Source organism: Manis pentadactyla, chromosome 2, assembly GCF_030020395.1.
Source record: "Manis pentadactyla isolate mManPen7 chromosome 2, mManPen7.hap1, whole genome shotgun sequence".
In the NCBI taxonomy this organism is placed as follows: Eukaryota; Metazoa; Chordata; class Mammalia; order Pholidota; family Manidae; genus Manis; species Manis pentadactyla.
The window spans coordinates 112232283-112245192 of NC_080020.1; the positions used below are offsets into that span (position 1 = coordinate 112232283).

The 12910-nt window shown below is 33.8% G+C and overlaps 1 protein-coding gene across 3 annotated transcripts in view; it reads right to left on the reverse strand.

Moving 5' to 3' along the window:
- Positions 1-12910, reverse strand: part of NIPBL (NIPBL cohesin loading factor) — a 211123-nt gene that overhangs the window by 23143 nt on the left and 175070 nt on the right. For all 3 annotated transcript variants that reach the window (XM_036932118.2, XM_036932114.2, XM_036932117.2), the window contains 7 exons: positions 12324-12538; positions 12114-12216; positions 11391-11489; positions 11144-11290; positions 9198-9332; positions 8340-8438; positions 7444-7497 (listed from right to left, as the gene is read on the reverse strand). In XM_036932118.2, coding sequence (XP_036788013.1) covers positions 7444-7497; positions 8340-8438; positions 9198-9332; positions 11144-11290; positions 11391-11489; positions 12114-12216; positions 12324-12538 — 852 coding nt within the window. The remainder of the gene's footprint in view (positions 1-7443; positions 7498-8339; positions 8439-9197; positions 9333-11143; positions 11291-11390; positions 11490-12113; positions 12217-12323; positions 12539-12910) is intronic.

Here is a 12910-nt window from a genome sequence, read left to right on the forward strand (position 1 = left end):
ATCTGTTTTGTTAATAATGATTAGCTAATACAATTCTGGATACTGAAGAAGCTGAAATGTGTACTGATTTCTATGAAGAGGTCCAGTGCTTCCAATATGGTTGCCACGAGCCACATGCAGCCACTGAACACTTGAAATATGGCTAGTATGACTCAGGAAAATTAAATAAAAATTTAAATGAATTACAAGTACAAGTAGCTAGTATTGGACAGCACAAGTTTAAACATTCACTACAAGATGCATGGATGATTAAAACAACAGTAATCAGAGTAACATAACACATACATTGTCCCTCTTGCCCCCAAACAGATTTAAAGAAATAAATCAAAGTGGAAAACTTTAATTTGTTTCAACTCTGAAGAGCAAATTCTTCTCATCCTGATCCCTAACACAATTTTTAAACAGCTAATAAATCATATGCTAACCTGGTCTTTCTCAGGCAGTAGAAAACAATCCCCTCATCCCTGTTTTTTCCTTTTCCTCTCCAAAACATCAAGGATACACAAAGTATTAATCATAAAATTTGGTTCATATCAAATTATTATAAAAATGTGACTTTTAATTATTCACAAAAATAATAATGTGCTTTTGAACCCAACTCCAAGAACATTTCCAATAACTTGCAATTACCAATGCACTCCCTTCCTTTATCCCATCCTCCTGCTTTACTTTCATAGTAACTGCTATGAGGAATATTATCATTTCTATACTTAAAAAAATTACCTAAGCTGTGTATTACTTATAGTTCTGCTTCATTTTTAACTTTGTAGGTATCATTGGCATACAATCTTATGAAAGTTTCACATGAGCAACATTGTGGTTACAACATTCATCCATATTTTCAAGTCCCATCCCACACCCCATTGCAGTCACTGTCCATCAGCGTAGTAAGGTGCTACAGAGTCACTACTTGTCTTCTTTGGGCTATAATGGCTTCCCTACATTATGTGCCCCCTACATTATGTGTGCGAATCATAGTGCCCTTTAATCCCCTTCTCCCTCCCTCCCCACCCACCTCCTCAGCCTCTTCCCTTTGGTAACTCCTAGTTCCTTCTTGGAGTCTGTTGCTCTTTTGTTCCTTCAGTTTTGCTTTCCACAAATGAGTGAAATCATTTGGTACTAGTCTTTCTCTGCCTGGCTTATTTCACTGAGCATTAATACCCTCTAGCTCCATCCATGTTGTTGCAAATGGTAGGATTTGTTTTCTTCTTAAAATCCATGTATATTTTCTTCTAGAAGTTTTAAAGATTTTCTTTAATCTATATGGAGGTGATTGTTGAATTGAAGTAGGAGTCAAATTAAAAAAAAATTCCTTATGGACAGCCAATTGTCCCAGCCCCATTTATTGACAAAGTCCATTGTTTCTCCAATCACTGCAATGCCACTTGTTTTATAGCAAGTATATGCTATATATGTGGAGGCTTATTTCTTTTTCTTTTTTTGGTTTTCATGGTCTATTTAGTACTGTATTATCTTAATTACTATATCTTTAAAAATAAGTCCTGATATTTGATAAGGCGAGTCAGTGATCCTGCAATTTTAGAAGTCATAATTATTTTTAGCACTTAGCTTTTCCATACACATTTTACAATCACCTTAATATGCTTAATGAGTATTTTTTGTTCTTGATGTTGATGAAATCTTTTTTAACATTTTCTCATTTTGCATGATTTTCACTTTCAGGTTTTGTAGTTTATTCTCTGTCATATTTTATTCCTAGTTTATTAGAAGTTATCATTCAAGGATATTTAATTTTATCAAAGACTTTCCTGTGTCCTCTGAAATGACTACATGCAATCTGAGTTGCCCATTATGAACTGGTATTATCTTAACCCACCAAGACATAAGGTTGGGTGTTCACAGCAACAGTCCATCATAAATGGAAGAGGTATGTATGTGATTGGGCCAGGGCAAGCCTAAAAGCACAAGTACATGAGGTGGTCCAAATGCCTATGGTTCCTATTCTTGCTACAATGCCTTCTCTCCCATGCTTTGGCTTCATGGGGGATTCCTTAAGATCAGTTGACAGATAAAGAGAACAGTTGGACCTGGTTTATGAAGGATTTTGCACAGTATGCAGCCACCACCCAAAAATGGACAGCTGTAGTACTGCAACCCCTTTCTGCGACATCCCTGAAAGACAGGAAATTCTTCCTCTGGGCAGAGCCCCAAGCAATGTACCCGGTTGGTCACTTAGTCTGGAAGAAGATATATACTGATTCATAGGCTGTGGTCAGTGTTTTGGCTGGATGGTTAGGGACTTCAGAAGGAAAATGACTGGAAAGTTGTTGACAGGAAACTTGAGGAAGAGGTATATGGACAGACATCTCTGAATGGGCAAAAAATGTGAATATATTTATGTCCTATATGAATGTTCACCATAGGGTGACCTCAGCAGAGGATTTTAATAGTTAAGTATAGGATCACCTGTTCTATAGACACCTTCTCTGACTAAGGTAACTATCTCTTTCCCCCGCCACTCCTGTCACCACCCAATGGGCTCATGAACAGACTGTTCAAGGAGGCAGGGATGGAGGTTATGCATGAGCTCAGCAACATGGACTTCTACTCAACAAGGCATCTAGCTATGGCCACTGCTGAGTGCCCAATTTGCCAGCAGTAGTGACCAACACTGAGTCCCTGATATGGAACCATTTCTTGGGTGATAAGCCAGCTACCTGGTGGTGGGTTGATTACATTGGACTGCTTCCATCATGTAAGGGCAGCATTTTGTTCTTACTTGAATAGACACTTACTCTGGATACAGATTTGTCTTCCCTGTATGAAATGCTTCTCCCAAAACTATCACCTGCGGACTAACAGAATGCCTTATTGTCATGGTATTCCACACAGCATTGCTTTTGATCAAAAAACTCACTTCACAGCAAAAGACGTGCAGCAATGGGACCATGCTCATGCTTACCATGCCCCCTACCATCCTGAAGCAGGTGGCTTGATAGAACGTGCACTGGCCTTTTGGAGACTCAAGTTATAGCACTAGATAGGTGGCAATATCTTGCATGGCCATGGCAAGATTCTCTAAAAGGCTCTATGTGCTCTGAATCAGCATCCAATATATGGCGCTGTTTAGCCTAAAGTCAGGATTCATGGTCCAGGAATCAAGAGGTGGAACTGGAAGTGGCATCACTCACTACTACCCCCAGTGAATTACCAGAAAAATTTTTGATTGTTTTGGCAACTATATGCTCTGCTCACCTAGAGGTCTTAGTTTCAGAGGGAGGAGTGCTCCCACCAGGGAACACAATGATCCCATTGAGCTGGAAGTTAAGACTGCTACCTAACTCCTTTGGGCTCCTCATGCCTCTGAATCAACAGGCACAGAAGGGAGTTAGGGTGCTGGCTGGAGTGACTAATCCTGATTATCAAGAGGAAACTGAACTACTGTTCTACAGTGGGGGTAAGGACGAGTGCTTCTGGAATACAGAAGATACTTTAGGGAATCTCTTATTATTACCATGCCCTGTGATTAAGGTGGGTGAAAAACTACAACCACTCAATCCAGGCAGGACTACGAACAGTACAGACCCCTTAGGAATGAATGTATAGGTCCCTCCACCAGATAAAAAGCCACAACTAACTGAGGTGCTTGCTGAAGGCAAAGGGAATATACAGTGGGCAGTGAAGAAGGTAGTTATAAATAACCAGATGTGACATTACCAGTGACAGAAAAAAGGACTTGTCATGAGTAATTCCTACCTATTTTGTTATGAATACATATATGCACGCATGTTTATGGAGGTAGAGAAAGAAGACAAATCTCTTTTTAAAAAAAATCCCTTACCATGTAACATAAGATGTATTAACTTCGCATCATAGTATTTAAGTATTATTAATCAAGTCACAGTATTTAAGTTATGGGATGATAAGGAGAGAAATAAACTTCATTCAAGGACTTCAATTCTGGGAAAGGGGTCAGTGCAGTTGTTACCAGGATAGTTGTACCATGTAGGTGGAATTATGACCTTGATTGTCTTTACATGGAGATTAAATATGGTTAAAGGAGATGTATATGGGTGCCAAGCTAACAAAAGGTGCATTTGTGATGGTTAATTTAATGTGTGTCAACTTGACTGGGCCAAGGGATGCCCAGTTACTTGGTGAAACATTATTTCTGGGTGTCTTGTTGAGGTTTTTTCTGGATGAGATTAGCATTTGAATTAGTGGACTCAGTAAAGGCAGATTACCCTCTTAAACAGGGGGGGCATCAAACAATCCATTGAGGGCCTGAATAGAAGATGGAGGAAGAAAGAATTCAACTAGTCACTGTCTTACTACCTGAGATGGTACATCACTCTCCTCCTGCACTCAGACTGGGATTTATATCATAAACTTGACTGGTTCAGGCCTTTGGACACAGACTGAACTACACCAGTGGTTTTTCTGGGCCTCTAGCTTGCAGAGAGCAGACTGTGGGCCTGAAGAGCCTTCATAATTGCATGAACCAATTCCTTGTAATAAATCTTTTTCTCTTTCTCCCTCTCTCAGTATCCTGTTGTTTTTGTTTCTCTGGAGAACCCTAATTCCAAGTCAATCCCTGGCCCCCTGCAACCATTCTTCTTTTTCCAATGCAAACTGGTTTTGCTTCTCCTAGAACTTCATATAAATGGAATCAGAATATATACTCTTCTGTGTAAGGCTTCCTTCTCTCGACATAATGTTCTTATTCATCTCTGCCACTGTATGTATCAGTGGTCTGTTTCTTAACGATGTGGAGTACTATTAAATTACATAGACATATCAGTTTTTCTATTCATTCCTGGTTGATGGAAATAGAATATATGATTATAAACTTCAACAAGGAGATTTTGTTAACATGTGAATACTGCTTTTCTAATTTAGGGCATCATGTTTTAAAAGAGGTTAAATAGTTATATGCCTGAAACTAATATAATATTGTATGTCAATTATGCTTCAATAAAAAATTTAAAACAAAGAAAAAAAAGGAGATCTTGTTTTAGACTATAAAGGCCAGGAGCAGATGAAATATAGGTTAAGTTTTTTCATTGCCTGTATTTTCTCATAAAGTAAGAGACTTGGATCATAAGCAATGAAAATGAGTGGTATTGTAAAATCAGTTTGATTTTTGTGTACTTATCATAGGGCTATAATAGTAGCTTAAACTGATTGGACTTTTTAGAAAAAAAAAATAAATAAGGACCTCCATGATAGAACATTTCTTCCCCCCACATACTAAAGGGAATGAATCTCCATATATTTAAAAAGTGTGTGCATGTGTGTGTGTACACAATATACCAACAAAATTATTGAGTTAGTGGACAGGGTTGGTGCATGTGTGAGTCTGAAGCTATTTCAAGTTTCCCTAGGAAACCACAGTCTATGAATCGGAATCACTGATCTGTAAGAAACCAACACAACACAAAAATAATACAAATGAGAACTATCTGAAATTGGATGGAATGGAATGTGTATATATGAACTCATGTGGAAGCAATAAGTGTGCTAATTATTCTTCACTCAAGAATTTTCAATAATTACAGTAATCCATTCTCTATATCCTTCTTAGCCTCTTGTAAAATTTATTCATACATGTTGTTTTAATTGACAGGAATGGTTATGTCTCTGTCACATGTATTCATATAAATATTTTTTAGCTTTATTTCTTTCATGAAACTTCTCTGCAAGTCAAATTAACTATATCACACAGAGGATAATTGGTAAGGTAAACTGTTGGCAGAAACTAAAGTAGGAAAGCATACAATAGGGAGAAAGGCTAGAATGGATAACTAAAGAAGTCTAGAGAATAAAGATATAAAGAACATAAAACTACTCTACTGCTAGGAGCTTATAAATCCAGTCATCTCATTTCTGCTTCTAACTTGCCAATACACACAGGGATATTATCTAAGATTCTTTTGAATCTGAGGCACCTTGTAGAGGCAGAAAGTAATCAGGCTACAATAGAGTAAGGAGGATATAGCGAAGGATACAAGAACAATTTGAAGGGACTACCACTGGGCAAAGATAGGACAATTTGAGTTTCAAACAGAATTACCATTGCAATAAATTAAAATACATCAAAGATATAAAAATCTCTCAGTTCAAAACCAATATTAAAAAGTGTACAAACTCATTAGTCACCTTTGGAAACTGACAGGAAAACTTACTCTGAAAACTGGTAAATAATGGAAAAGAAACAAGCATTTTCTATGACTTTCCTGTACAAACTACATGTCACAGTAACCAAATAGTCAACCAGGACAAACTTCTTTAAAGAATCCCAGCAAGTTAATATGGGAGGAACACAATAAGTAGGAAAAAAATCTGTATTTTGCAACTTCTAATAGAAATAATGAATCTAGGTAATGATCATTTAAAGCCAATTCTCTAAGACTTTATAATAGATGCACCAAGTTGACAAAACCTATAAATTCAAAGATCACTGAAAATGGGATAAGCAAACATTATGTGCCTCCTGATGTAAGGAAGTAATATTTAGCATCACCTTTGAAGTATTCTTGTCCCTTATTCCCAAAACTAACCTTCAGTATTATTAAGCCTATACACCTAAGAGTTTACAGAAAAAAATGGTGGATAGAGGAACAACTTAAATGACAACATAAGAAAGAGATCTATGAAATCCAGAATGTGGGACATACTACAGGAAAACACATAAGTGGCATGAAAAAAGGAGGGGTGAGGGATTAAGAGATGTACAGATTATAGATTAAGAGATTTAAGAGCCGTATCACCCAAAGCCACTGCAAACCAACTATGCAAGTATTATCTTTGAGACAATCAAAGAAATGTGAACAATGACTAGGTATTAAGAGAATAATTTATTAATGTTTATTTTGCTATAAATATTATTCTGATAGTTTTAAAAAAGTCATTTGTTACAGTAAAGTACTTATGTGTGAAGAACAATATATAATGGGATTTTCTTTATAAGTATACAGTCCAAAAAGATGGGGGAGGGACAGAGATAAAGCAAGATCGGGAGAATGCTGACAATTTTTAAGATGGGTAATGGGCATTTCTATCTATTTAAAAATTTCTAAAATAAAACACTGGGAGATAAACATTTCTATTTATGAAATTTTAAAAAGAACACGAATTGTGGTTTAATTCTGTACTGCTATAGGAAATTCGACATATTTTTATAGTCAAATAATGTAATATGTATTTAATGCAATCTGTTTATAGATCTCATACCTATCATCTAAATTAAAGGTAAGGAAGGGAAGATAATTTCAATTAGTGATTTAGAAAACTTAACTTACAACAACTGAATAATCAGTTAAATAGGAATATGAATGAAAAAATTCAGACCCAATATATTGAAATAAATTGTCCCTACCAGAAAGCAAATAGGTAAAGAAATAAAGTCCTTTTAAATCACAAAGTCTACAAAGAACTGTCTATTAAATGTAATGTTATCTGTTAGGAGTAAAAATAACTCACGTTTTGAAGGAGTTGCTCAAACCAGTCATATCCAGTATCTCTGCATGCTGCAACCTAAGGGGGAAAATACGGTGAAACTATCAAAATGAGACATGTACTTAAAAATCTGAAACACAGTTTGCTATGCTTTAGCCTCAATGCACAAATGTCTCAATGTTCTCACTTTGAAAATTTATTTTTAAAGTAAATGATTTTTTTAGTAAGCAAATAATTTATCAATGTTAGAGAATTTTATTCTAAAAAATCTTAGAGGACGTTCAAGAAATTGGTTTAATGTATTGAGATTAAATATGGCACTACTTTTGAATAGTAACTTGAATCACACACTGTCAGAAAAATAAGAGGTCTAAATCAAGGAAAATGGAAAAAAATTGCTTATTTTCTTTCTACATAGCAGATTTAAGTTATCAGTGAAACAGATATCATGTAATTGATAACATAAATTTTATGTTCAAAACATGAAAAGCATTCTGAGTCTAAAAAATTTATAGCTTTTATGTATTGTATAATTAAACATAATGATATTAATCTTATTTCATGTTTCCTGAAAAAGACAGGAATTACTGTCTCATTTCAGGTTGCTATCCCTGGGCTACTGTATTTATTTATTCATCCACTTCTTTCCCTCACAGTTTTCAATCACAGGAGGAATTTGGAGAATTTCAATAATCAGTGCACTTTTAAGTCAATAAATGTCAAAAAGTGGGGTTATCTAGAAGTACCAATCTCATTTTACTTGCATCCCTTGAGTATCTCCAGAAATATAAAGTAAGAGTAGTAGTACTAAATGCAGACATTAACCAAGTATCTTATCACTGTCTCTCTCTTTGTAAGATGGTGTAGGCCTCAACTAGGTTTGCACCCACAGGGAACACAACACCCTTGTTCTTTCTTACCACATCAGTGATGTTTAAAATTTTCCTTGTCATTGCTTCTTTGTCATTGTGTGGAGTTGGAGTAAACCAGAGTTTTTGGAATGTTTCATTTACTAATTTCTAGAAGAAAGAAAAATTTCAAACTGAATAATTATATCAAACATGGCAAAATTCTCAATTCCAAATCCTCACTAAAACCCAAAACAAGGCTATAAATAACTAATCAAAACAAAAACTACCAGGAGTTTTTGGCATGAATTCCTCAGTTAAAAAAAATAAGATCACCAATTAATTTCACAAAAATTATAAACTTAATCAATTTGATATAGATTTTAAGTGTGTGATACTACGCCTAGTCTGTAACTTCTGTAGAGTATACACTCAAATGTTTTTGATCAAATTGAATAGTATTTTCATTACTTTTTGGGGGAGAAATTGTTAAAAAAAGACAAAAAAAAATATAGGGACATTCATATATATATTTAAATTCACTAAAGAACTCAATATTAAACCTTCAATGAAGTATTTACTAATTTAGAAAACCAAGCACATACCATTTGCAAATCAAAATAGTAACTTGATAACAACTTCCTGTATATAATGCAATCTCTACAATGACACTAAATATATCTTAAAAATTGCTGAATTGGTTGGGAAAGATCAGATTTTATTAATAAGATCTAGAAATAAGTTAAAATTAATATAAAATCTAGAAATAAAAATGTATCAAAATGTCTTAATTTATAATCTAAAAATGTAGACTTGCTTGTAAAGTTTTTATATATATTTAAATCAACAAGATCTAGATACAATAAATATTTAAATTACTTGAAACATTAATGAAAAAAGAATTTTAAAGTAGTTAACATTTCATCTTACCTTAATGCCCTCTTCATCATTGACTCTGCGAATCATTTTTACACACATTTCTGTAATTTTTGGAAATGTGGGTTGTTCAATACAGATGTCTCTTAGAATTTTTATTACCCTTTTCCTGACACTGATACCAGTATCCTAAGAACAGAAAGGTATTTTTAAATGTCAGGAAAATCAAGATACCTGGTTATTTGAGATTTGATAAAATGAAATTAGAAAATAAATGCCAACAAGCAGTATATTCAGCATTCACATGATAAACATGGTCTATGTATTTTCCTTCATATGTTTTCCCATTACTGTTATTATAAATATGGGCTATTTTATTATACTGTCTTTACTTTTAAAATATGATATCCAATGTATGGAAAAATATTAAATAGCACTGAACATCTGACTAGAGTATAAGCTTGCCAAAATTAAATGGAGTAACAAAGTTGAAGTTCTTAGAATAGTGTCTGTCACCTAAACTGTAACCAAACAAAAATATTTAACATAATCTATCCAAACCACTGTCACTACATTCTTGTTTATAGGAAATATAAGAAAAAAAGGAACTAAATATCAAAGCTCTTAAAGGTCAGTACACACAGTAAGTTAAACAAAACCATGAGGACATAAGACTGCCTAGTTTTTTAAAACTAGTCAATGGCAGAGGGAAAGTATATACAAAAGTTACAGAATACTCAATTTTAAAACATGCCTACTTAATATGAATTTGATTGCTGACTGGATCCTGTTTTGTTTTTAAAAGGAAAAAGCTGGGAAGGGATTTTTTTTGGTCCAAATGGAGATCCTGAATAGGAATTGGTTATTAGACAACTTTAGGGAATGTTAATTTGGTTGGGTGAGATGATGATTTTGTTTACAAGGACAAAAGGTAAGCTGAAATATCCATGGGAGACTAGCAGAACGTTTTTATTTTAATTGAAGCTCAACTAGTAAAAAATATAGATGAAATATAGTGATACATGTGTTCATTATACTATTTTTCAACTTTACATATTTTCATAATTAAATAATTTTAAAAATAAATTAAAAGGATCATACACTTATTGTGCAAAATTATTTCCATTACATAGCTCAGCAATTGTGAAAATATTTTAGGGTTATCTTGCTAGGGATAGAATTCATTAGATTTGAGAATCCTGTTAATTTCTCCCCTCACTCCTGAAAAAACTGAGGCACTAAGGAAAAAATTCTTCTATTCTTTCCTTAAATCTTTTGTTTCAAGATTTTATGCTAGTTGAAGCTGAAATGATCTATAACTCTCACTCCACACAGCATTTTGATACCATGTTAAAGGTGATGACTCTTGTCATTTTTTTGTGTTTAATGCAATTCTGTTGAGTTATAGAAGTCAATATGCCCAATAGGTAGTGTGGAGATTCCAGATATTTTTTAATGGTAATTTTTCCTTTTATTTTCTAGGAAAATGCTTCAGGGCCAGAGAATTCTATGATATACAAGAAAAGAATTATCTCAGAATAGTATTTCTTAAGTTTGCTCTTAAGACTCAAATAACTTTCTGGTTTAACTTGTGGGTATCTGAGCTCATCATAATTCACCTTTACAGAAACATGCAGATACACATAGAGGATCCACTGAAATTATTTGTAACATATATGTAATTATTCTAGATTCCTGTTCAAAATACTTAACTACGCCATGTAATTCCTATCATTTACTCATTATAAAATGGAATAATAAAAAGGCAATTAGTAACTGAAAAAAGGAACCCAATTTTCTCAATGATTTGTTTTACAATAAAGAGCAGCTCTCCTCCTGAAATATGCCCTTCTTTAGACAGCTGCTATAGTTCATAGATTAGGCAATATAATCATATAATTGATAAATACTTTTCTAGCATCACATTTAAAAAAAAGATGTGATGCCAGAAAGGCAAAATTACATTCATGAATCAAAATAAAAATGACAAACAAACATACCAATATTCTTTCAATCAGCATATCATAATACTGCTCAGCAAGTTGAGGCCGACAGAGGACAAATCGACCCAGCAATTCTACTGCTGCTTCCCGGACACTAGTGGAGTTGTCCATCAAGCGTCCATGAACTCCTCGTTGCATATCAAGCTAAAGAACAATAAAGGAAATGAAATTTATATTAAGCAGAGATCATATTTTAATTTGAATAGAAACTCAAAAAAGAACAATCATTTATGCTCTTCTTTACCCTTGCTAGAATACTGGGGTCTACAGCAACCACCTCAGACAAACACTTCATGGCTTTTGTTCGAACGGCAATTGCATTTTCACCAAGAACTCGAAGGATCTGCCAAGCAAACATTGATACTTTCATAAATTTTAGAACACATAACATTTAACAAAATATAGCATGAAAACATACAGAAGAAATGAAAACAAATATCATATTTACCTCCCTTTAATTTTTATATTAGTGAATAAAAGATCTGCTCTCTTACTGGTCCAAAGCTTTAACTTAAAGGTCACTACACACAGTAAGTGAGGCATGCTCAACTTTAAAGTCATTTCCTTTATCCTGGCATTTTCAATTAAACCTGCTTTTTTATTGCTATGCTTCATTTGCAAGTAGCCCCACTAAAACCTTACTATGTATAATGTTAATCAAGGATATTTAGTATCATTTAAATAATCTGGTAACTGAGTAATTTACTTTTATAACAATCATTCTACCTATATGTGTGTATATTCATACAGATATACATCCATATATCTGTAAAATACAAACCAATATGTAAAAGGCAAAAAGCACAAAGACGTATTAACAAAATACAGAACATAGAAACAAACGCTACTTGCATGGTTTTAAAAAAATATCTGTTCTCAACAATGAATAGACACCATACACTATACCACAAGTATCCAGAATTAGAAAAGTCAGTATCATTGTATAAGGAATTCTGGTCCAGTTTACCTGTGTCAAATAAATATCAAAGCTCTGGGCAAATGGCCTCATGGAGGCCAAGTATCGAACAATCAAACAAGCATCATCATAGTCCACAGTATCAGAGTTCATCCTGCAACAAAAAGTTATTAAATTTTTACTTATCTCTTTTCTTAAGTAGGTAAATAGATATCAGAGAGATAACCAAAAAAGTAAAGAAGTCTTCTCTCTGGATCTTACTTTAATGTGCTAAACTGAGAAGGCGTGGTTTTGATAATGCTTCTAAGAAACTTTTTCCGGTTTTCAGCTCGATGCATAATTTGACCAGTTGTCTCAACTTCTTTTGAGTGATGTGTACCTTCAGATGATTCTTCATCTTTTTGTGATTTCATTGCCTTTTCTGTTTCTAGAGTTGTGTCACGGAACCACTGGGCTATATAGAATTTACGAGAAAACTGGAAAGAAATTAGATAATACTTGAATTTGATGAAATTAGTAATACAATTTCCAACCATTAATAAAGTGCTTACCATCAGAATACAAATATTAAGATTTACTTTGAAACAACTCTGTCAGATAAAAACAGACTTTAAGAAAGCTAGAACATTCAGAATACCCTTGCTAGAATACTGGGGTACTAAATGATGGAAAACATTACTTAACTTTGTCTTAATACTTATTTTAATGATGTCAAAAGATAATTTGATAAATATAACTGTATTAAACTTAGAATACTATCAACTACTTAATGAAGAATAGTATCATACCAGTCAATAAAATTAGACAGATGATGGGGTCAACTAGAAAAGTTTAGAACAAATGAATGA